General features: G+C 49.7%; 1 protein-coding gene across 1 annotated transcript in view; it reads right to left on the minus strand.

Annotated features, from left to right (window-relative positions):
• The window catches only part of GALNT17 (polypeptide N-acetylgalactosaminyltransferase 17), a 207,801-nt gene that overhangs the window by 67,632 nt on the left and 115,306 nt on the right, over positions 1 to 24,863 (minus strand). Inside the window, exon 6 of the mRNA XM_041425040.1 lies at positions 4,173 to 4,290. Coding sequence (XP_041280974.1) covers positions 4,173 to 4,290 — 118 coding nt within the window. The remainder of the gene's footprint in view (positions 1 to 4,172; positions 4,291 to 24,863) is intronic.

A 24,863-nucleotide genomic window follows, 5' to 3' on the forward strand; every position in this document is an offset into this window, starting at 1 on the left:
TGTATTCCTGTATATATCAGTATTTCTAAGAGCTTTTCCAAGGTCAGTCTTACCCTAGTCTTATTTCTCTCCAAATTAACTTGATTTTTATTTGGAAACATCCTTAAGCCCTAATTTCTAACTGGAATTTGGTGTGTGACAGACAAAATACTTATAAAATACTGGTCTTGAGTTTATATTGCTGGCAAATTTGGGTTGTGGGGTTTTTTGTTTGATTGTTTCAACCTCTCTTAATGTTTTTTGAGGTTTTTTAATATTTGCTGAACTGCAGGAGTCCCCAAGGTCCTGCAAGGCATCAGCAGGTCTGGAGTAGCTGCTCCATGCTCCTTGTGCCTGGAGATGGAAGAAGGAGAGCTGATCCAACCCCACACAGCCCCATCCCACAGAGCAGTGCCAGATGCAGCTGCCATGGCTGATAAAGACAATTTCTCCAGGTTTTAATGGTTTCCTTGTTGCTTTTTCCACATTTTGCTCTAACTCCACCATTTCTTTCCTTGGTAGGTGAGCCCAGAGTTTCATTCCCTGCAGGAGGGAGTGCAGCTCTGGGGTCCCAGCACAGGAAGGACATGGAGCCAGGCTGGGAGAGCTGGGGGTGCTCACCTGGAGAGGAGGAGGATCCAGGGAGAGCTCAGAGCCCCTTGCAGGGCCTAAAGGGGCTCCAGGAGAGCTGGAGAGGGGCTGGGGACAAGGCATGGAGGGACAGGACACAGGGAATGGCTCCCACTGCCAGAGGGCAGGGATGGATGGGATATTGGGAATTAGGAATTGTGCCCTGGGAGGGTGGGCAGGCCCTGGCACAGGGTGCCCAGAGCAGCTGTGGCTGCCCCTGGATCCCTGGCAGTGCCCAAGGCCAGGCTGGACACTGGGGCTTGGAGCAGCCTGGGACAGTGGGAGGTGGCAGGGGTGGAATGAGATGGTTTTTTAAATCCCTCCCAACCCAACCATTCCATGATTCCCATACCATGGGAATGCCACTCCATGTGCTCTGTGCACATAACTCCTCTGGCTTGGCAGCACCAGTGATCTGCCTTGCTGGATTTAGAGGACAAGTCTGGGGGAAAAAAGTCTGGGATATTAAGAGGAGATGCCATGCTTTTCTTCTGGAAAAACTTTTAAGGCTCCAGGCCGACCCTCAGCCAATTTAACAGCAGCAGTAAAAGCAGCTCAAGTCAGTGGTTAAACCTCAAAGGGATCCCTGAATTGTGCTTGACTTAATGAATCCAATAATCGATTCCTACAGCACAAATAAGGTGTGGGATGGATCAGCTAATAAGCATTCTCAGTTAATTGCTTTCTTCAAGTGACAATTTGTACAAATGATACCATCAAAGTAGTAATAATATCCCTATTGATTGAATTAATCTCGAAAAGACAACTCAAATAACTTTAATTAGCAATGCATGACACAAGCACAAAATACGCTGAAAACAACCTTGCAGCCCATCCCAGACTCTGAAAGCGTGGCAGCAGCCATGGCACGGACTTTGGCATCTTCATTCCGGCAGATCCACACAATTTTATGGAGCATCTTTAAGGAATGCCTGTGACTAACCATGAAAAGCCATTAAGCCTCCCTGCAGAGCACAAGAGCACAGGCAGCCTTCCCACTTAGTCACACTCACTGAAACCCAGGGCCACAGACAGCTCCAAAAGAAATGAAAACTTCCCAGCAGAAGGAGCAGGGATGGGGAATGAAGGCTCTGTGCCAAAATTCCCACTTGGAGCTGCCAGAGACCCACAGCAGCAGCAGCACTTTCAAACTATGAGAGCTGGGCACCAGGTAGATGAAATCAGAGCAGAAACTCCTCCAGAACAGGAAAGGGTTAAAGAGCTGGCCCAAAGCTTGTTCAGAGAGAGCAGGAGCTGAGCTGGGTCAGAAGGGGACAGCACCCAGGGCTCCCCAGGATGAGGGAATGGAATTGTGGAATCCCAGAGTGGCACACAGGAGCCCAGGGCCACCCTGAGAATGGCCCTAACAGAGCTGGGTTTGGGCTTTTAGGGGGATTTAAGAGGCTCCTGCAGGACTTTTCTCATTTTGCTCTCTGAACTCAGCAGCTGAAAGAAACACAAGGCTCAGATATTTCCCCACAACAGGCACAGTACAGTTCATTTTACAGCACTCACAGAATCATGAAATTCTTTAGGGTGGAAAGTTTCTCTGAGATCTTTGAGTTCAACTGTGCCCTCAGATCTGCCAAGGCCACCAGTGCCACCAGCACCATGTCTCCCAGTGCCACATCCCCACTGTTAAACCCCTCAGGGATGGGATTCCCCCACCCTGAAGCACATTAATAAATCAGGACTCTTGTACACGGCTTTGGCCCTTCCAGGTTAGTCCAACCCAACCTCCTCAATTCTTTATTTCCATTTGTTATTCAGATTCCTCAAATTAATTTCCCATAACAGGTTTGCCTGTGCTTTGCCTGAAACACTTCAAATTTTCCATGTCCTTCTTGTAGCCTCAATGGATTTATTACTTTGTTTTTGTTCTTTGGGCAGTTCTGGCTTTAGACTTTTCAGATATTTTGGTGCCAAAACTGCTGCCAGGATTTGAGGTGAGGCTGCAGCAGTGCAGAGCAGAGAGGGACAATCATATCCATAAAACATATAAAAGTGCCCCAGAATTCTCAGAGTGACGATGGAATTTGCACCGTCATCAAAAAGAAACACTTTCTGGATTTACTTTCATCCAGGAATTGCTGAAATGACCACGGAACCCCCAAGTTACCTTTGAGACTTCAGATAGCCACTTATCAGGCAAAACAGCTAAACACCCACAAAGAGATTTTTGGAGCTCAAGAGTCTTTAAAATTCTACTTTCTGTGCAGCCTTACAAGACAGACTTCTAAGTATTTTGGCTCTCAAAACCACCAGTAATTTAAAAACCTTGACCAGAACACGCAGCATGAGTGTGAAAATTATGGCTTGGAAACTCAAGCTTGGGAAAGTCACTTGGGGAAGAGAAGGGTGTTTTTTCCCCCACAAAGATGTTAATTGGCCTTTCTAAAATATTCAGTACATGAACAAGAAGAGGACAAATGCTCACCACTTTCTCTGAGACATCCATCCAATTTTTCCAGTTAAGAAGCCAATCTTCAATGAAATCCCCCCAAACCAGGCAAATTAGCTGAAATTACTGTGAGAAGAGCAGCTCCACAATGAGACCAAAAATCCCAAATCCAAACAAACCAGGAGAGGCATGAGAGGAGCTGGGTTTGGAGAGAGATCTCTGCAGCCCCACTGCAGGATGAGCAGTAATTTCTTCACAAGGAGAGGAGCTCTGTGGCACATTGAAAGCCTTTAATTTCCACTCCCTTGTTTAAGTGAGATTATTGCTCCCCATAGCCAAAAAACAACAGATTTCCTAAGTTTCCTGTGCCTTGCCAGCAAAGCAAATATCCTCTGGTGAATCTCTGAGCTGAACAATAATTTTTCATTTTTACAACAGCACAATCAATGCAATTTTCCAGTTAGAAGTCTCCAGCCTCCCCCTATCAGCTCATTAATGCACAAGTGTACTCCAAACCATGCTTGGAAGAATCTCCACAGACTCTGCCATCCCAGGTTACTCTGAACATGGAATTCATCACTTATGAATCACTTCAGTGTGTGTAAACACTTGAATCACTAAGCCAGATCTAATACTGTACACAGTAATCAAGGGATGTTGTCAGGGGGGAGGCACTGAGGCAGCTCTGAAATCCTGCCTTGTAGAGTTTTACTGTTCAAAGCTGCTTTTGTGGCTGTGAACACGTTTTATTTGCAGATGCTAAATGCCTGGAGAATATTTGCAGACTTTGGGTCTTCTTGAGACACTCAGAGGAGCCCCAGCATCCCCAAACACTGTTCACCCAACTGTGTTTTTCCTGCTATTAAAGATCCCTGTAACTTCCAACAACACAGTGACAAAACAGCCAGGTTCAAGCTGGAAATGCCATTTCATTCCAGCAGCTTTTTACATCAGGTCACACAGATTGGAATCCAAGGAAAAAAATTAAACTCATCCCCAAAACCGAGTAATTTTTCTCATGTAAAGTGAATTAAAATGCTGTGAATGCCAGCACCTCCCAGCTCCCCTGAAGGATCCCAGTAACTGTTCCTGTTAACTCAGTGACACCTCTGGGCTCCTGAGAACGCTGTGGGGTGACATTTAGCTACCCAATGGCACCAACCTTGATGCCCAGCTCGATGTTCTCCCCTCCGTACACGTCCATGCCAGGGTCCAGCAGCCCGATCTCCCCGAAGAACTTCCTGTTGACCACGAAGGAGCAGCCGATCATGGCCGGGGTCCTGCACGGAGAGAAGCACAGGGGTGACATTTAGGGACACTGCCCCATCCCTGCTGCCCCACAGGCTCATTGCTGCTCAGCTGCCAGCCTCAGCTGCCTCCCACCTCTGCTCATTCAAAGATTTCATGGCTATGGGCCTTTGAGGACATTGTTTTACCACTGCAATAAATGGTCCAAAATCCAAGATCATTTCAGACTGTACAGACTGGAGGAAGGTTCTCCTGGAGTTTTTATGGAGGAGCTCTCAGGCCTTGCTTTACTGGAAATACCTCAGGGTGTCTGTGGGCAAGGGCACAGCTCTGCCATAAATGAAGGAAAATAATAATGGCCTTTCCTTTTGTCTTAGGTTAGAAATGGAGGTGTGAATTCTATCCCCATCTGTCAGACCTGGGGCAGTTCTCTACTGTTCATGGGGCAGTTTTCTTTATCTCTCCCACAGCCAATCCTCCCTCCAGGAGATCTCTCCTGTCCATGGGACTCTGGCAGTGGTTTTATTTCTTTTTTTGTACTATTGAATTTGTATTTTTAATTTTCCTAGTAAAGAACTGTTATTCCTACTCCCATATCTTTTTCTGATAGCCCCTTAATTTCAGAATAATTCAGAGGGAGTGGGTTTACATTTTCCATTTCAGAGGAGGCTCCTGCCTTCCTTAGCAGACACCTTTCTGTTCAAACCCAGACAATTATGGAGGAGCTCTCAGGCTGTGCTTTACTGGAAATACCTTGTCTGTGGGCAAGGGCACAACTCTGCCATAAATTAAGGAAATACAAGAATGGCCTTTCCATTCTCTTACTTCCAGCATGTCTGGAATGGAGTAGACTTTAGCACAGGTATTTTTAGGGTATTCAAGGACAGAGCGTTTCCAGCTGGAATCACAAAGGAGCCATGGCCACCAGCAGCAAGCTCACTGCAAATTTGTAGATGCAAATCCTTTAAAAACTGTTTGGAGAAGCATGTGTAAAGTCATTTCTCAGTTCCCCCAGTATCAGCAGGGCTCTGGGTTAGAGACCAAGTTGCCACATCCATCCTGCACCTCGTGCCCTCCAGCTCAGAGCTCGCAGCTCATACTGCAGGGGAAGCCACAGACAGGGCTGGGCAGGGAAATAACCCAGAAAACTGGGAGCATCAGTGGAATAGCATAAGGAGGGAGGAAAATCACAGTGCCAGGAGTTAATTTGTCATAACTGTGCAATTTTAAGGACATTATAGATGGTTGTGTTTACTAATGACCCTCATTACTCACAAACCCCTGGACCAGCTCTCCAGCTGCTCCAGCTGCCCTGAGATGAGGATGCAGTTCTGATTCACACACTCTGAGATCACATTTCAGGGGATTTTTTGAGTGCTTAGCCCTTCTGACCCTCTCCATAAAACTGCACTTTGCCCAGAGCCCAGCACTGCACAGTCCCACGTGGTTCTGCTCGTGCTGCTCGGGGACACTCTCAGCTGCTGCTGCTGCCATGGTGTGTGCACAGTTTGCCCCTGGGACATTTTCTGTGCTGGAACAGAAATAGAAAAAGCATTCTCCCATTTGACTGCTGCTCTTTGAATCTGTGCTGTAAAGGAAAAATCCAGGGACTCACTCAGTCCAGCAGGGAGGTGCCAGTGAATTTTACAGCGAGGTGTTTGCCATGAAGACCCCCAACACCCCAACACAAGGTCCTGCCAGAGGTTGATTTTCTGGTAGCTCTAGGACTCCCCTGCCCACGCTGAGCCCCGAGCTCTGAACAGGGGGATGGGATGCCCATCATCACCTTTGTGAGCCCATGGAAATCCCACAGCCCCCAGGAATGCCTGCTCTCCAGAGGGAAGCTGCTCTCGAGGCAGGAATGGGGTGACAGGATCCTGTGTGGTAACAGCAGCCCCCAAATCCCGGCCAAAGCCCATTCCAGCCCTGTCCATGCCATGGAGCATGTCCAAGGCTGGACTGAGCAGGTTTGTCCTGCAGAGGTGGAGACAGCCCTGAATTCTGCCAGACCTGGCTCACAGACAGCACGGCCCACCCCCAGCTCTCCATCCACACCTCACACGGTGCCAAATCTGCCAGAGGAGCTCCTGGGGTGGCCAGGGCAGCTCAGGAATTCCAAGGATTTCACAACTCAGCTCCACCAACAGCCACCAAACTCATCCTGATGAAAAGTTCCTTGGATGAAAGCTTTTGCCCACTTTAATATTATTATTTATAGACATTGTAATATTTCTAATAGACAGTAGAAGAGCTGGATTCTGCTGCCATGTTAAATTAGTTCCAATTGGAATCCATCAGAGGGTTTTTCCAATAGATTTCTTCCCTGACAGCTGGCTCAGCCTTCCTTCCATGGAGCAGGATAATGTTTCATGGTTTGCTGCCACTCTGGTACTTAAGATTTCAATTCTCTTGCTTTATTTGTAGCAAGTTAACTGCCATTAACAGAAACAATTCCTTCTGAAATGATAACCACCTTACAGATGCCAAATCTAATAGTTCCATTATCCTAGATTACCTCCTGGAATTTAAGAGAAAGGAAAATTGCTCTGGTTTTATCCAGGGTATGAACAACCCAGTTCATCTCCTCCATTGGGAACAGGTGTGGAAACCTCTGACTTCTGTCAAAAACTGTTAGAGGCACTCAGAGAAGAAGTAAAAGCTAGAAAAAGAATCCAGGAGAAAGTTTCAGACAAAGGAAACTGCATTTTGGACCCAATAATGTGGATCAGTGGGAACTCTCAACCAGGTAAATGAGGTTTTCTGGGCGGGAAACAGCTCAGGAGCCTTGAACAGGAGCTGTACCCTGAGAGCTTCTTTTATTGTTATTTATAAATCATGGGATGGGTTGGGTGGGAAGGGACCTTAAATTCCACCCAGTGCCACCCCTGCCATGGCAGGGACACCTTCCACTGCTCCAGGTGCTCCAAGCCCCATCCAGCCTGGCCTTGGGCACTGCCAGGGATCCAGGGGCAGCCCCAGCTGCTCTGGGCACCCTGTGCCAGGGCCTGCCCACCCTGCCAGGGAGGGATTTTTTTCCTTAGACTTCACAACATGACTTCACTTTATAAAGCACAGAGCCATCAATCCTTCCCAAAATTCTCTTGTAAATAGCTTAACTGGAATTTAGCAACTTCACCTTTGTTTTCCCCCTCCCCACTCTGCTGCACGTCCTGTTCCAGTCCAGGACTCCAGGCAGCTCCCGAGGCACCGCTCCTGCTCCCTCCAGCAATCCAAATTAAGTGCTCCATTCTCCTCCATAACAATGCCTCCACATTAAATAAATGAGGAATCAAGCAGCACTCAACAATTTAAATAAAAACACCATTTGATTTGGGAGTAAATCCCTCAAAAAGGTGGCCGCTGACAATAATGGATTGCTCATCCCCAACGAAATAATGGCCTGCAGACAAAGAGCTGATAAAGCCTCTTGTTCCTCTGCCCCTTAATTAAAAGCATTTACACAGCTTGTTTTTAAAAATCACCCAGCTCAGCCGAATGCATTTTTAGTTGTCTGATAGCTATTCTCCCTTTAATGAGAAAGGAAAGCAGAATTTGGTAGGAAGGAAGAGCAGAGATGCTGAACAGAATTACTGGGTTTGTATCGAGAACTCCACAGTGTTACTTCCTTGCCATTCTTTTGCTTGGTTCTTCTATAGAACAAGTGAAGAAAGGTCAAGAAAAGCAGCTTTTATGAAATATCCTTCTTGTGGATCTCTAAATAAAGATGAAGGAGATACAAGGAAAAACGTTTATCCTGCTCTATTAAGTTGCTTTAATGGTCTGCCTTTCTTTAGCTCATAGTTATCATCTAATGATTAAAAAGTCTCAAGGAGATTGCCCCTTCAATTCAAGGAAATTAATTTTCCCCCACAATTGGATTTGGCTTCCAATTTTACACTAAAGAGCAGGTTATAAAATATGTAGAAAAAAGATATTAAAAAAATAATTAGTGCATTTACCATTGGCTGCAAGAGGCTGAGAACAGACTGGAAGAACTTCCAGGGTGTCCAATTCCTGTTAAGCTGCTGCTGGCTCTAATAAACTTGGATCATGGAGTTGCTCACCTTCCTCACCACAAGGCAGCATTTGGGGCAGTCCTGCTCCTGCCCAGAAGGAATTTCTTTGTCCCTCTCCCAACCTTGCCATTCCTATTTCAACACAATGAAGTCACACACCTTACAATCATGGATGGAATCATGGAATGGGTTAAAACTCATCCAGTTCCACCCAGCAGGGACACCTTCCACCTACCCAGCTTGCTCCAAGCCCTGTCCAGCGTGGCCTTGGGCACTGCCAGGGATGGGGAATCCATGGAATAACCTGTGCCAGGGCCTGCCCACCCTCACAGGGAACAATTCCTATCCCATCTAACCCTGGGCAGTTTGACCCCGTTCTCCTTGTCCTGTCCCTCCAGTTCCTGGTGCAGGGTCCCCCTCTGCCTTCCCTGTGTCCCCTCCAGACCCTGCCAGGTGCTGGGAGGTCCCCAACCACCTCCTGTTCCCTAGGCTGAACAATCCCATTTTCCACTTTGGGCTTTCCCACTCCTGCTGCCTCTCTGTACCTCCACCACCTAGCTGGGGCTCACTGGTGGGATCCAGCATCTCAGCAGGGAACTCTGGGAGCCTCTGAGCTCCAGGGCTGAAATTCAACCAACTCCCAATATGCAGAAAATGTCAGGTAAATTATCAAATTAAGGCCTGTGGCTTTAATTAGTGGCCTGTCAATGATTTCCCTGATGACAGCAGGGAAGGGAAGAACACCACCTTTATTTTCATGTGACACTCTGTGATAAAACACTGGATTTTCTCTTGGCCAGAGGCAAGATTAAGGAGCTGCCTGCAAAAGAAACAACTCACTGCTGTCCCCTCTGTGCTCAGAGAATAATTTAAAAAATATTAAAGTCTGCGATGAGTAACACAGGTTTAAACAAGTGCATGTTTGTATGGAAATTTAATGCAAGGACAGGGCATTAAGGATTGACCCCTCTGGTCATGAAACAGGGACAGGCAGAGCCTGCCCCAGGGCAGATCCCAGTGGGACAGAACCCACCCAAAGCCTCTGCCCCACTGCAGCTGTGGCAGTCAGGGATGCCAGCACAGAGCCTCCAGCTCTGACTCTCCCTGACCAGCCCAGCCCACTGCAGGACAGCCCTGGGCTGCTGAGGAGCAGCATCCCTGCTGGGTGTCCCCAGGCCACCCTGGGGCTGCCACCACCCCGAGAGGACATCCTGTTCTCAGGGCACCTGCAGCCGCCCCTCCTCAAAGCCACGGAGGAAACCTCTGCTCCCTCAGAGGGAGGGAGGAGGAGGGGAACTGGAGGAAGTAAAAAGTCACCAGAAAGCAGCAGACCTGGTTCCAGTGACACTTGCCTTCTGGAGCACCCACTCCCTTGGGAAGTGGCCTGTGGAGCCTGGCCTGTCCCTGGGGTGCCTGGAGGGGCAGGCAGAGCCTGGAGCTGCAGTCAGCCCCTTCCCTGAAATGGGATTGCAGCGGGACAAGAGAATCCCTGCACAGGGAAATGGGCTCAGGCAGAGCAGAGCAGAGCAGAGCAGAGCCCCAGAGCCAGCTGGCCCTGCCCCACCTGCCATTGTGTCCCTCAGCTTCATCCCACCCCCGTCCTCAGACAGGGCTGGGCCACACCAGGAGAGGGTGAGCATGAGGAGAGCCTCCTGCCTGGCCCTGGCCCTCCCAGCCTTCTCCCCACGGGCTCCTCAGGGCTACAGGTGGCTAATGAGATGGTGGCTCTCACAATGAAGGGCTGAACATTATGAGTGTGTTGAGAGAAGGTTTGTAGATGTACAGTTGTCTTACTGCAGTGTGTCCTCCCCCTTGCACTGCTATCATGGGATGGCCCTGGTGCTCAGGGCATTTGGGAGGGTTGGGTTGTTACCATGGCAACAGCTGACCCCAAATCAAGGTGTAAGAAAGTGATCTGCACCCCTGGATGGCAAGGAAGGAGTCACTGACAGGACTGGAGGAGGGGCTAAGGGTATAAAAGGTGGAGCATCCATTTTGAAGATGAGCACGTGGCTCATAGTCATGGGGGCTCCCAGCACTGTAATTTTTCCTTATTTAGTTCTTTTGTTGTATTTTTTGTTAAGGTTTAATAAACCTTTAAAATTTTAAAAGTGAGCAGTTGTTTCTCACATCAGCCACAACCCCAAGCACGTGGTACCTCCATCTCACCCCTTCCTTACCCCATCCCAGCTCCTCCCAACCCCAAACACCCCAGGCAGGATGCAGGATGCCTTCCATGGAGCAGGGTTTGCTTTGTTAGTGACCTCAGCCCTGGATTTCTGCAGGAAGAGCCGAGTGCCAGAGGCCAGGGCAGGCAGGGGAGGCGCTGCCCAGGCAGGAGCCTGATGGCAAAAGCCCCAAATCTGGTGTCACACACAGAGCACATCTCCAAAGGGGAATCCCACATTCCTGTGGGACACCATGGTGCAAGGCAGGAGCTGGAAGAGCCATGCTCCCAGCTCCCCTTCACCGCCAGGGGGATGGAGAAAGCTGGATGTCTTTCCCAGGGATGTAACCAAATGTCCATGAAGGAATGGCATTTCAGTCCCCAGCAGCATCCCTTCCTTAATCTCATCCCCAGGGCAGCATCTCCACGAGCTGTTCCTTGAACAATTCTGTTTCCCTGCCCCAGTGCCCTTGGTTAATTGTCTGTTTCCAATGGGTTTATTTCCCTGCTGTTGCTAAGTACCACAGAACCTGTGAAACAAATTAAAAATAAGAGATACCACATAAAAGAGATGCTGGATTGAATGGCTTTGCTGAATTTACTGGAGATTAATACCACTTAAACTTTAATGGCAAGGAGGTTGTGAAAACTGGATTTTTAAAAATACTTCTTACATCCACCCATGCCTGCGACCTTGTGAATACACATTTGACTTTGTCACTGTTCTCTGCCTGCTCTAGAACTTGAGGCAAAGCATTTAACTCCTTTGTAGCTCTGTTTTCTCCTCTGTCAGGTGAGTTTAACACCTGGATGCTCTTGAGAAAAACCATTTACAAATCAGTTCAGTGTTTTCCCTTTGGAGCTGCTCAATTTACTGCTGATATTGCCATGGGTGCCAGACCCCTGAGTCTCTGATGAGAAAAGCACTGTGGTTAACAACTTTCTGAGCAAGGCTTTGCTGCTTCCCAGCCCTTGCTGCTAAAGCAGCATCAAAAGCTGGTGCCCACCCTGTGCCCAGACACAGCCTGGGAACCACTGCTGATTTTGATTACCTCATCCAAGCTCAATGACAAAACTTCCCCTCCAGGATGAAACTGGTGCCTCAGCCACTGCCTGAAAGCCTTTTCCTTCCTGGTGTGCTCTCAAAGCCCAAGGATGTCCCAGCACTGAAGATCCCTGGATGCTTGGACACCTCCTTCACAGCCCAGGCACTTTGTACAGGGGTCCCCAGATGGATGTGCTGCTCTAGGCTGCCAAAATGCTCGTGTGCAGGGAGAAATTGTCCCCAGCTCTCAATGTTTTGTCACCTGATGTAAAACCCCAGCCCAAGGATTGGGCTGATCCCATTCCCACAGCAGGAGCCCTCATGCCAAGAGCCCATCCAGCTCCCACACCCACCCTGCTGGGACCTCACTAAAGGCACCTTTAGGGAAAACCCTTCCAGGCCAAGAGCCCTGAGCTGGGATGAGCCTTGCTCAGAGCCATAAGAATGTGCAAAAGGTGTTTGGAGCTGTTCTCCATCACTGGAAATAACTGCAGGTGACATCTCCAGTGCTCTGTCACAGCAGGGGCAGCATTTGGGGGCTGCACTCTGAGTCCCAGAGTACAAACCCCAGAAAAGGCACCCTGGCCAGAGTGAATTTGACAATCACCTTCAAATGAGACTGGCTGCTGTGGAGGAATAGAGGAAATAGTTGCAATGGCAGGTTCTCCCTTGGAAGAGGGCTCCTCACCTGAGCCATTTCCTGCTGCTGGGGACACTCAGGGATGCCCTGTCCTTCACACCTGGGGGCCCCTTTGGCACACAAGGACCTGTCCAGGTGCCTCCCCAGATCTCAGGTACTGAGACTCCTTCCCACAGCCCCTACAGCTCATCTGCAAATATCTGCATGCTGGAAGTTTGACCCTTAACAGGCCCCATTTGTCCACAAAGGCAGAACTGGGGAATAATTGTGATCACTCTCCGTGATTTATTAGGACACTCCCGCAGGAGAGGCCACACAGAGTCTCAGGCTTGGGGCTGAGATAAAGCAGAGCAAGATTTTCATTTGTGCACTGGCTCATACTGGAAGCCACTGAAAAATGCATAAAAGATGCAAGAAAAACACTTTCCCTGCCTGGAAAGCCACTGCAAATCAAGGCAGGGCACAAAGGGAGCCCAGAGATCAGGGGATCAGCAGAGATGAGGAGAGAGGAAGGCTCGAGATCTGGTGAACCTGGTTTTATTTTCCCTCTGTGCTGGTCCCATGAAGGTGTGACCCTCAGAGCAGCTCTGGAAATCTCTGTTCCACATGCTCTGCACAGAGAGGCTCCAGAACACCCTGTGAGCAGCCCAGGAGCTGAGCCCAGCCTGGCTCCAGCAGGGCCAGGATGGTTGCTGCTGTCCCAGCGGTTGCAGCACGGCCACCAGCAGGAGATAAAGGTCTGACAAAAGCAAGCAGTTGGAAATTTCAACCTGAATTTTCCCTCAGGAGGTGAGGGAATCCAAGAGTCCCCACCCGTGGATCCCTGCTCAGGAACAGGACAGGGAAGGAGAGCACACCCCAAATCAACCCCAAACAGGGACATCAGTCACCTCAATCCAGCCTCAAGCACCTCCTCAGAGCTCCTTGGGGACTTCAGTCCCACGGGAATCTCCATTAAACTGGCAGTGTTTGCCTATGCAAATCAGACCTATTTATTCCACAGCAGGGATGCACAACTCCCCAGGGCAAAGTCAGCCAGTAGCTTCAAAGTTCCCCCAGAAATAGTTTAAAAGCTCATTTGTGCTAATTGGCAGCCACTGCAATCCAGCTCATTGGCAGCTGGAGCAGAGCAGGAGGAGCCTCAGCAGATCCTGGGATTTAACAATCACAGCACCTTCAAACCAGTCCTCAGCTCCTCGAGAGGACAATAAAGTCTGATTATAAATCCCAGATTTAAGAATTTGAGTTTGCATCTCTTCAAAGCCTCCAGTGACAGCACATGGATGCAGAGATTTCACCCCTGTGAAGGGGAAAGATTTTGTGGCCTTTTTTTTCAGAGGAGAGTTTGGACTGGAATCTTGCAGACCATCTCATTTCAATACCTCCACCCCAAACCCTAAAGATCAGGTGGAATAAAAAGGAAAGAGATATTGGTATTGAATATAAAAATATTCAAAGAGGAATAACATGGATTTCTTTAACACCTGGCACTTACAGCCTGACTGACAACAAAATAAAGTGCAGGAAAAGGCAAAGAAAAAAGGGGTCAAACATATCTCCTTAGAAACCCCTCACATGGTGACCAGTTTGGGTGGCCAGGACTGCACGTGCTCATCTAATCCCAAATCTAATCCTAAATCCACTCCCCTTGAGGGAGGAACACCTTATTCCTTGTGGTCACTGCAAAGGGAACCCTGCAGGTTTGGGGTCTCTGCTGCCCTGGGGGGGTTGGCTTCTGTGACTGCTCACACTCCCTTCCAGGAATGCAGGAATTCCTCATCAAGAACATGACTCTCCAGCAAGAACTGCACTGTAACTCCATCTCCTTTCACTGCTGCCAGAGTGCTAATTAAATGATAATTACTCTGGGATGTAATACGTATAACTATCAGGCACTTAACAGGGACGTGTTATTTACTTTGCTGTTTTTAACATGAATATATTTTTTCTCAAGGGCAGCCAAGCAGCTGATCTGGAGTCATGTTCTTCCTTTCCACTGAACATAAAAATCACAATGAGCAAATTTCACAGGTAAACAAAGTTCTCTTTGTCTCAGGCACAACAACAACCATGTACGGGTTAAAGCACTGAGCTGGGGCTGAAGGATCAGGATTAACACCCTGAGCCTGAGCTTGGTACCCAAACTGGGACTTGGGCAGTGATTTCTGACCTATCTGCCACCAAAATACTCCTACACTTGCTCCAAGTGACATCAGATGAAAGAAACTACAATAAACTGACTTTTGAAGGTGAAGATGGGCTCAGGTGAGCATCTCTGCAGAACAAACCTGCTCTGTTTGCAGCTGAAACACCATTTTTAATCTCTGAACACTCAAGCCAAACTGCAGAAATCAGGAGAGAAATCTCCCTGAGCAAATCATTGCCGGAACAAAGATGCTGCAAGCCTGAGCTGTGCATCTGGGGACAAACACACAAAGGGAACTGCCACAAAGCTGGGCTGAGAAGTGATTCCCTAGACAGGCAGAAAAGAGCACAAGTCCCTGTTAGCTCCTAGGAAACAGCAGGAACAGCAGAGCAGGGAAAGGCTGAGGCCATGGTAAGGTCAGTCTGAGCTGGGGAAGCACCCCAGAGCCCCTCTGCCACCACAGGGTGACTCTGGGGTGACTTTGGGGTGATTTTGGTATGGTTTTGGGGTGATTTCAGGGTGATTTTGCAGAATCATGTTCAACCTCCAGTACAACCACAATTCACCCACTGGTCCCAGTTCCCTCCAATCCCTCAGCAGCAGCTCCTAAACACCAGCCCCTCCTCAGCTCCACATTCCAGGCACTGCTGGAAGCCTGTGGTGGGTGATGCCATCAGCAGTGGGGTTTGCACAGCCCCAAGTGCTCTCTGCCACATCCCTGCAATGGCTGGGAATGATTCAGGAGCCTCAAGTCCTAGGGATTGCAGGGATATTCCTGCAGACAGAGTTTGGGGGAGTGATTTCTATGCCCATCACAGGGTGTGAGGAATGGTTATTGACAGCTGGAGCAGCTGCACTCCCTGGGAAATGAGGGAGCAGCAGAACAGCCCCGTAAGCACCTCGAGGAGCTGAGTAATGCATTTATTGTGACACCTCCTTGATAGCAGCTATTGGTGAGGAGGGAGCTCCCAGCTTTATCTCCCCTTCATGCATCCCTGGCACAGCAGCACAATTCCTGGGAAAGCAGCAGATCCATCCTGGGCCTTTAACAGCAAATGTCACTCATTGCTCACTGCTGGGGTTTGTTTTGTTTAAAACACCGAGCAAAGCTGATAGAAAAGAAAAATGGAAATGGGGAAAACTGCAGTGCAATGCAAATGCAAGCTTGGTAAAGATGATTGCCAGGTAAGGGAACTCAGGGGTGGAGAGGATGGTTTGGATTCACCTCCTCCTGGATTAGTGCAGATCCACACAAGCACAAAGCACAGAGGCTGATGCTGGCAGAGATTTATCCCAACTGCATGTCCAAGGGTCAGGCACCCTGAGCCAACAGCTCCCAAAGCTGCCACCCCATCCCAGGGACACTGATCACACCAAGGGACCCTGGCAATCTGTGTTTCCTCCCACAGCTGCACAAGCTGGGAAGCACGAAGTGATTCAAGAGCTCTTGAAAAGGCAGAGTGAAGCAATGCTGAGCACAGGGCAGCCAGGGAAGTGCTGCAGATAGCTCCTGACTTCAAACCCTGAGCACCAGCTCAGCCTTGGCTGACTTCTGCTGGGATGGGGCACACTCACCAGGAGCCCCCTCTGGAACAGCTGCTTGTGGTTTCTACATTCTTTTTTTGAGTGGGGAGCGTGCTGGTGTTGCTTTTCTAGTTTGCTTTAGCTTGTTGTTTCGGGGGGGGGGGGGGGGTCTTAAAATTACCAAATGCAAAATGCATTGACTTTTCTTAAATCACAAAATCCCAGAATGGCTTGGATTTAAAGAGATTTAAAGGGATTTTAGACATCACCCCCTTCAAGCCCTTGCCATGTTTAGGGATACCTTCCACTGTCCCAGGCTGCTCCCAGCCTCAGTGTCCAGCCTGGCCTTGGGCACTGCCAGGGATCCAGGGGCAGCCACAGCTGCTCTGGGCACCCTGTGCCCGGGCCTGCCCACCCTCCCAGGGCACAATTCCTAATTCCCAATATCCCATCCAGCCCTGCCCTCTGGCAGTGGGAGCCATTCCCTGTGTCCTGTCCCTCCATGCCTTGTCCCCAGTCCCTCTCCAGCTCTCCTGGAGCCCCTTTAGGCCCCGGAAGGGGCTCTGAGGTCTCTCCAAAACCTTTTCATCTCTACCCTGAACACCTCTAGCTCTCCCAGCCTGGCTCCAGAGCAGAGGGGTTCCAGCCTTCTGGAGCCTCCTCTCCCAGGGGGGACTTGGATTCAAGACCCATTCAAAGTCATTAGCAAAACCCTCAGCAAGTTCCTGGGCAGCAGGAGTTCACCTTCCTGTGTGAAATGTAGAAGGAAAAGCTTTAAAAAATGTGTTTGGCTCCCAGGCTGAGCACCAGGGGCCATCCCAGGCAGCTCCTGTGCTGTCACCTGACAATGGGGTGATGAGTTGGGGTGAAGGGCTCAGCCCTGTGTCCAGGTGGCATCAGCCCAGGAAGAACTGGACCTGAGAGCCAGGATTTCATTCTGCACTGCACACAGGGGAGCTTGTTTGATGTCAGCATTCAAGGGCAGAGCAAGTGCAGGAAACAGGGCCTTCTGCCCCTCCAGTGCCATGCCAAGGAGCAGACCCTCATTCCCTGCTGCACACAGAGCAGCCTGCAGGAATGGGCACTCCTGTATCTGCAGGGCTTTCCTGCCAGCCACAACCACCTGGCAACAACTCCAGGGCTCAGAGGGAGGGGATGAGGGAACTCTGCTCCCCCAGTCCCAGGAGGAACCTGCCTGCACCCAGCTCTGCAGGGTGGGTTTGTATCCTGATGGATAAAAATGCAGCTGGGAGCAGAGGGAGCTGCTGCCAACTCCTTGGGCAAGGTGGCATCTGGCCCAGGGAATGCCAAGGGCTCCATGGAGTGCTTTTGGTTTGTTGATTTGAAATTTTGCTAATTTTGAGATTTTTTGGTTAATGTACTAATGAGTGTGGTGGGTTTAGGGTTGGTTAATTACTAGTGTATTTACTCCTTGCTGTGAGGTAGAATTAGGAGAAAGGTAAAGTAGGTTCAAAATTTTAAAAGGGTACAAAGATGATTTATTAACAGTAACTACAAGAAAGAGTAGTAAGAATTAGAATAAAACTTTCAGAACACTTCTCTTTGCTTTACAACTTTTTTCCCTTGCTGACAATGTAAAGAAACAAAACTTAAAATTTTAGTTAGTTTACTATTTGTGGAATAGGGTTTTTTTCAGCTTACTTAGGGAGAGAAGTCTTTCTTGTTAATGTTATGGAGACTTTTTTACAATGAAAAAAAAAGCTTTTTCATGGTTCTCAATTTTGTCACAAATAGTAGCTGCTTGGGGACATCTGTAATTGTTGTGAAGTCTCTCTTATTTTCTACTTTCATCTTTAACACGTGTTTTTCACAGAGGCATGTCACAGTGGCTAGGAGCTTTCCATCACTTCCCTAAATGTCTCTCATGTAAAACCATGACACTCCACCATTCCCATTTGGCTCAGGAGGGACCTGCCTGCACCCTGCTCTGCAGAGTGAGTTTGTATCCTGAAGGATAAAAATGCAGCTGGGAGCAGAGGGAGCTGCTGCCAACTCCTCAGGCAAAGTAGCACCTGGCCCAGGGAATGCCAAGGGCTCCGCCATTCCCATTTGGCTCAGGAGGAGCCCACACTGTCCCACACTCCAGGAGTTCTGTGCCCTGGGGCTGAGCCTTCCTTGTGTTTTGCCTCGAAGCTGAGCAGTGTCACATTCCAGGGGGAAAGGATCTGCAGTTTGCCCTGGCACAGCTCCAGCAGGCTGCAGCCTTTAACAAATCCACACTGATGGAATCTGCAGGCTGGGAAACACTGGAGGGAGGGGATGTCAGTGTCTGCAGCCCTAAAAAGAAGTTGGCTTAGCAGGGAACCTTTGCCAAGGGATCATCTGCACATCCCAAGGCTGGGGAACCACACCAGGAGCTGCCCTGAGTTCATTCCCTCAGGACATGCTCCAAGAATTCCAACCCAGCTGCCCTCTGATTCTCAGACAAACCTACAGTGCATTTATGCTGTGTCTCTGCAGAGGCTTCCTGCTTGTGGAAAATCAGCAGTGGGAAGGAAAGAGAAAAACTCCAGTCCTGTGCCAGGAGCTGCTGCTGGCTTTACCCCAGGGAGGGGAGGAACAACTCTGCCCTCTGTGCCCTTTTCCTACAGAGCACCACGTGCCAAAAGAGCCAGGAGCACTTTCACTCCACTTCAGCTTTAATCAGGAATTTCAATCAGAGAAAAGGTGCTGATTTAACAGCCTGAGGCAGAGCAGGGAAGGGTGAGGACAAGCTGCAACATCTGGGTGCCAGATGCAGCGGCAGGAGGTGGAAATGTTAAGGTGGGGATTGAAGACAGCCCCAAACCTCCCCTGAGCTGTGGGATGAGAGTGTACGTAACCTCCATGGGACAAGGGATGCCATGGAAAGGTTCCCAATCCCCACCTGAAACACATCTGAGCACTTCAGTGCTGCAGCTGAGCTGCAAAACCTCCTCATCCCAGTCGCACTGCTCAGAAAGGTGGCACTGACATTTTCACAGGTGAGACCGAATAGTGGCTGGCAGGCTCTCACTGAGGAATTCACTGGGAATTAAGAGAACCATTAAACCCCAAATTGAGGGCTTGTAATGTGTTTTAGAGATTCTTGCCTGGCAGTTTTAAAAAATCCACAAGTTCTGTTCTACAAAACACTGCCCAAATTCACATTCCCAGAAATTGTTGCTCCCTGCCTGCAGCTGGGCAGCACTTAAGGGCAGCAAAGGCACTGAAATAACCTATCCTGGGGCAGAATCTCCCAGACTGGGGAAAAACCAACCCAAAACTTTGCTCTCATCAATAACCCTGAACCATCAGAGTCCCAGACTGGTTTGGGGTGGAAGGACCTCAAAACTCATCCAGTGCTGGGATCCTGGAGCTATCTGTCCCTCAGCATTTAGAAACAGTTTGGCCAAATTTGGTCCTAATCCCACAAACAGCACCTAATGCAATGTTTGCAATTAGAAGATGTGAAAGAATCCCAAAATACATATTTTCCATAGTATCAGTGCTTACTCCTTGTCTTTAACTCCAACTCAGCAAAACCCTGAACACATCCTTGGCATTGAGCTCCCACAGTTTCACATCCCTGATTTTATACATTCAACTCTTCTCCTGCTCCAGAGCTGCTTCCACTGAGGCCAAACCAGCTCATTCTAATTAACACTGATTAACAAAACTGCTGCCTTCTACCTGGAGGTTTGGGAATTCCTCCTACCCTCCAACAGCTTTTAGGAGGCAAAGGAAATCTATAGCCAGGGCACCACTGATGCAGCACTTAGAAGGGGGAAGGGAAGGGAAGGGAAGGGAAGGGAAGGGAAGGCCATTGGAGAAGTGGCAGGAGAAGGTCTAAGCTGCCAATAAAAAGCCAAATCAAAGCCATTTACAGAAGGGCAATCTGAGTTCTTTGACATGGTCAAAGCCACAAATTCATCTCCCCTCAGCTCGTGGTCCTTGGCAGTGCAATAAGCCGAAATCAAAGCAGTTGGCTGGTGCCCTGCCCTGCCTGCTGCACCTTCTGCCTTCCTCACTCCCTGCCCAAAACTGGATCTGCATCCACAGCTTCTGCCCTTGGGTGTCTGCACCAGCTCACCCCATTCCTTTGTGACTGGAGCCACTGGGTCTGGGGCTGCTCTCCAGGTCCTGTGCTGGCTGCAAAGAAGGAGATGACTTTAAGTGATGTTAGAAACATCAAACTGCCCCAAAAGGGTCCAGTCTCCAAAACACATTCACAGAGCTCTGGGCAACCTGCTGGGTTTCCACCCCTGCCCCTCCCAGGTGCTTTGCTGGGAGCTGCAGGTGGGGGAGGCACCTCCCTCACACTCCCAGAAGATTCCCAGTTCTTATTTATACAATTATTTTAGCAGAAAAGCTCATCTGGCAAATGCAGGCATTGGAAAACCCCCGTGCACTGTCACAGGAAACCAGCCCATCACACCTGCACACACCCCCAGCTCCCAGATTCCACAGCTCACCTTTCAGAGCTGCCTGAAAAATTCAGCTCTCATTTTAAACATGAAAATTGTTGTTCTTTTGCCTTTCCTGAGTGTCCCAAGTGCCTCCAGAGTTGCTTTTGAACCACACTGAGAGTCAGATGCAAGAGCCAAAACTCTGCAGTTCCAGCCTGGGATTTGGAGCATCTGTGTGGTTGTTTTTTCTCCCCATTAATTTAATTTGACAGAAACGAGCAGGAAAGCTTCTGGCTCCCGTGTGGGCAAAGTGGATAAACAGCAGGAATTTTAAGGGAAGCTGAAACTAAACTGAAGAGAAAGAGGCTGGTGCCCTGGCTAACAGCCTTGTGTGCTTCCTCTTCCCATCCCAGGCTCCGTGCCCTGCATGTTATAATGAGACTCTTTTCCTGCTCACCACTTGTTCCAACCTATCCTTTGTATTTCATTTGGAACATTTTGACTGGAAAAACAATACAACCTCTCCCAGGATGGATCCCAGCATACAGGAGGAGAGGCAATGACCCTTCACTGCCTGGCTGCCCCCAAATCCACCAGATTTGGACTCCAGAGCAGCAAATTTTCATCCCACTGCTCTGGAAAAACCTGCAAGAGTGAGTAATTCCTTAATGGGAAAATGTTTGTGTAGCTCTGTAGTGAGAGCTGCATGAATTTAGCATCCCAATTATTCTTGCAGAGAATTCCTCTTGATCTTAAAACCTTGTTTGGTTTTATGATTTCCCTGTTTGATTTTATGATTTCCCTGTTTTCCAGTGTGGGCAGCACTTGGCCCTTGCCCCCTGCCCCTCCTCCTGCATCCAGCAGGACACTTTAGGGATGGCTGCTGGCTCCAGCTGGTTTCCAGCCTGTGGAGCAGCCACAGGGTCAAGCCAAAGTGGAAGTCTCTGACCTCTCTGAGCAGAAGCTTTTCCAGAAAAGAAAAGAATTTCACAGACTGAAATGTATCCAGGCCTAAGGAGGCTCGGGGCTCATCCCACTGCTGGGCTGGGAGCTCTGCTCCCAAGGGGGAGGGGACAGGCAGGGCAGCTCTGCCCTCACCACCATCAGTCACCCACCCTAAACCTGACCCGTCCCTCTCCAATCAATGGAAAATCCGGGCTCAACAGGAGAAAGGGTTCTGCACTCTGGTTCAGCTGTTTTGGTCCAACAGGGGCAGCCACAGCTCTGCCGGGGCCTCGCCTCCCCCACAGGGGACATTCCCTTCCCTGTGTCTGAGCTAAATTCCCTCTGGCAGTTTGACCCCATTCCCCTTGTCCTGTCCCTCCAGTTCCTGGTGCAGGGTCCCTCTCTGCCTTCCCTGTGCCCCCTCCAGAGCCTGGGAGCAGCTGGGAGGTCCCCAACAACCTCCTGTTCCAAATATTTGGCACCAGCTGCTTTGGGATTTTCCACAGGGTTCCATGAGGATATCAGCCCCTCATATAGACAATGTAAACAGGTAAAGACTGCTCTGAGAGGTGGCCAATGGTTTAGAGCTGAAAGAGGGTGATGCTGTGGGAGAAAAAGCCATGACAACCCTCTCTGTCATGAGGGACAAACCCCACAGAGAGTCCAAGCACAGAGAGAGGACAGAGACACACAGGCCTGCGCTGGTGCCATCTGTGAGAGTCAGGACACAGAGACATCACAAACCCCTCATCAGCTCTTTAGCATCCAGTTTGGTTTTATTTTACCCACTGCAAAACCACCACAACCCCTTGCCTGTTCCTCCTGCACCCTTCTTAACTATCTTCTCTTAACAATTTTCTCTTAATTTCTTTCTCTTAACTTCTGTTTTGAAAACTTTGATTAGATTAACCTCCCGCAAAAATCCCCAAACTGACATTTTCGTTTCAGGTGACATCAATGCCTGATTTCCATTCAGCTTCACAAAGACATGGTCCTTCCCACCACATAAGGATGGAAACCACAATCCCTGACAAAAATCACTGAACAGCTGCCTTAGAAAGTGATGCAGGCTCCAAAATTGCCCTTTCAGGAGCTGCCAGCAGCAGTTCTGCCCACAGCAATGCAGGGAAGCTAAAATGCACTTGGGCAGGGCAGGGAGTCCTGTCCCCAGGGTCACCCACACCCAGGTACCTGCCTGGGGCTCTCTCATGTTCATGGCTCAGCACAAATTAAGAAGAAAGAGGGGTTGGAGGGCACAGCCTTTGGGGCTGGGTTATTTTTAACCCCAATGCAGAGAACAATTCATTATGGGCATGATCAACACAGAGGGATCAGCCTCACAAAACAAGCAGACAGCTTCAATTTAATTTTTAAAAGAAGGTTATTTTCATTTGTACAAACATGGAAAGCACTTTAGTACCGTACTTCAGAAAAATTAAACTGGTGTGTAAGAGTTGTTTCCATCAACCAAAGAGGATAAGAAAGGCAATACAATTTCTAATACCTCTATTAATAAAATTTATACAGGTTTGAGACAGTGAGAATGGCTCTTGTGAACAATAACCCCCTGCAGAAGCAGAGTGCACTCCCTTAGTTTGCTGTTCCACATCTGCACTGCATCTCCCAGGCTCAGGAAAGGGATTTAAGATCCTTGAAATTCTTTATGCAATGTGAGAACTGCCAGCAAAATCCACTGTATCAGTTCTGTATTCCCAAGCAATGAAGAAAAGATTGAAAGATAGCAGGAAATATAAGGAGTGCTGGGGAAGCACTGCAACAGGACACAGGCGATTCTTCTAAAACTTCATAATTTAGGTAACTAATTTCCTGATTTGTTTTAATATTAAATGTTTCATGTAGTGCCCTGCATGCCTTGACAGTCAAAACATTCAACATCACAGCTGAGAGACAGATCCAGTGTATTTTCCAGAACTGTTTTCTTGGAAAGGACCTTGCTTTTGTTGTGACTGAAATTCAACACTTCAGGGAAAACCCAACAGCCAAGTTGTGCCTTCTGACATTGCCAGCCCCACGAGAGCCCTGTGCTGCTCCACTGGGACTGAACTGACCAGAACCCAGGAACTGGGGATCAGCACAAGGAAATTTGGGTATTGGGAAGGAATCCTTCCCTGTGAGGATGGGCAGGCCCTGGCACTGGGTACCCAGAGCAGCCGTGGCTGCCCCTGGATCCCTGGCAGTGCCCAAGGCCAGGCTGGACAGAGCCTGGGACAGTGGAAGGTGTCCCTGCCCATGAAACAAGATGGGCTTAAGGTCCCTTCGACCCAAACCACTCCACCATTCAGTGGAATTCAGCTCCAGAGATGACATTAATGCCAGGGGTGCTGCCATCCTCATCACACCTCAGCTCTGCTTTCCTCTGACACCATTCCCTGTGCAGCAGCACAGCAGCACCGGCTCCCCTCTCCTGCTTCAAAGTGATATAAATTCAAGACCTCGAGAGTAAAGAGGCAAAATTTTAATAATCATTCAACTGCACTGCAAGTCCATCCCAGGCAGGCTGGACCAAATAAATTCCCTACACCTTCAGAAACCAGCTCCCTGCTCCCTGTCCCCACAGGATCACACTGAGCCAAACCAGATTCCTGCCCAGCAGTAACACAAAACATCACTCAACAGGAGCAAGTAAAGCTGACTGACACCACACTCCAGTCCCTGCCAGCTCAGGTACTGCTCATCTTCCAGAGTTCCAGTGGTGGCAGTGAGGCCACCCAGGCCCCCCTGTCCTTAGGGCCATGGAGAAATCCCAGATGTGGCCCTTGCCACATTCACTCCATCCTCCCAACCCCTTCCAAAGCTGCTCTTAAACCCCAGAGCTGTGTTCCCCCAGCAGGCAGCCGAGGCTGTGCCAGGATTTTGGAGCTGGTTTGGGCACAATGTCACTCCAGACATTGAACCTGAAAATCCCATCAGCCTTCCAAGGAACGCACAGAGCCCTGTGCTGTGTGTGCCCACACATCCCCTGCCTCCCTGTGGGCTGCCAGAGCTGCCTGGCACAGGGCTGGGCACACACAGGGCAGGGGACACATAGGGGGCACACACAGAGCTGGGGCACACACAAGGGGCACATGGAAGGGGCACACGCAGGGCAGGGGACACACAGGGGGCATGCACAGAGGGCACACACAGGGGAGGAGACACACAGGGCAGGGGCACACAGGGACCGAGGCCGTGTGGCTGCCCTGGCTGCACTGGGGAGCCTCAGAAGCAGGGGTGACAGTGACAGGAGTGAGCAGATCTCAGATCTGGGGTCCTGTGGAGCTCTCTGGTTCAGGGCAGTGCTCACTGGGACTGAGATGAACCCTGCAGACCTTCCCTTTGCCCTGGCTGACAGAGCTCTGCAGGGAGCATGGGCTGACAGAGCAGGGCTGGGCCCAGGGGCCTGTGGGGGACAGGGCTGGGCTCATCCCCAGGTGAGAGCTGGGCTCATCCCCAGGTGAGAGCTGGGCTCATCCTCGGGACAGGGCTGGGCTCATCCTCGGGACAGGGCTGGGTTCATCCCCGGGTCAGAGCTGGGCTCATCCTCGGGACAGGGCTGGGCTCATCCTCAGGACAGGGCTGGGCTCATCCCCGGGTCAGAGCTGGGCTATCCCCAGGCAGCAGCTCCCTGCAGTGGGGTGGCCTCACCCTGCCCTGCTCTCAGTCTCTGAACACCCCCCAGACCCCACAGCACACTCTGGCTGCCCATCCCAGCCTGGTTAACACCCAGGGGGTTT

Source organism: Onychostruthus taczanowskii, unplaced genomic scaffold, assembly GCF_017590055.1.
Source record: "Onychostruthus taczanowskii isolate IOZ18803 unplaced genomic scaffold, ASM1759005v1 scaffold86, whole genome shotgun sequence".
Taxonomy (NCBI): Eukaryota; Metazoa; Chordata; class Aves; order Passeriformes; family Passeridae; genus Onychostruthus; species Onychostruthus taczanowskii.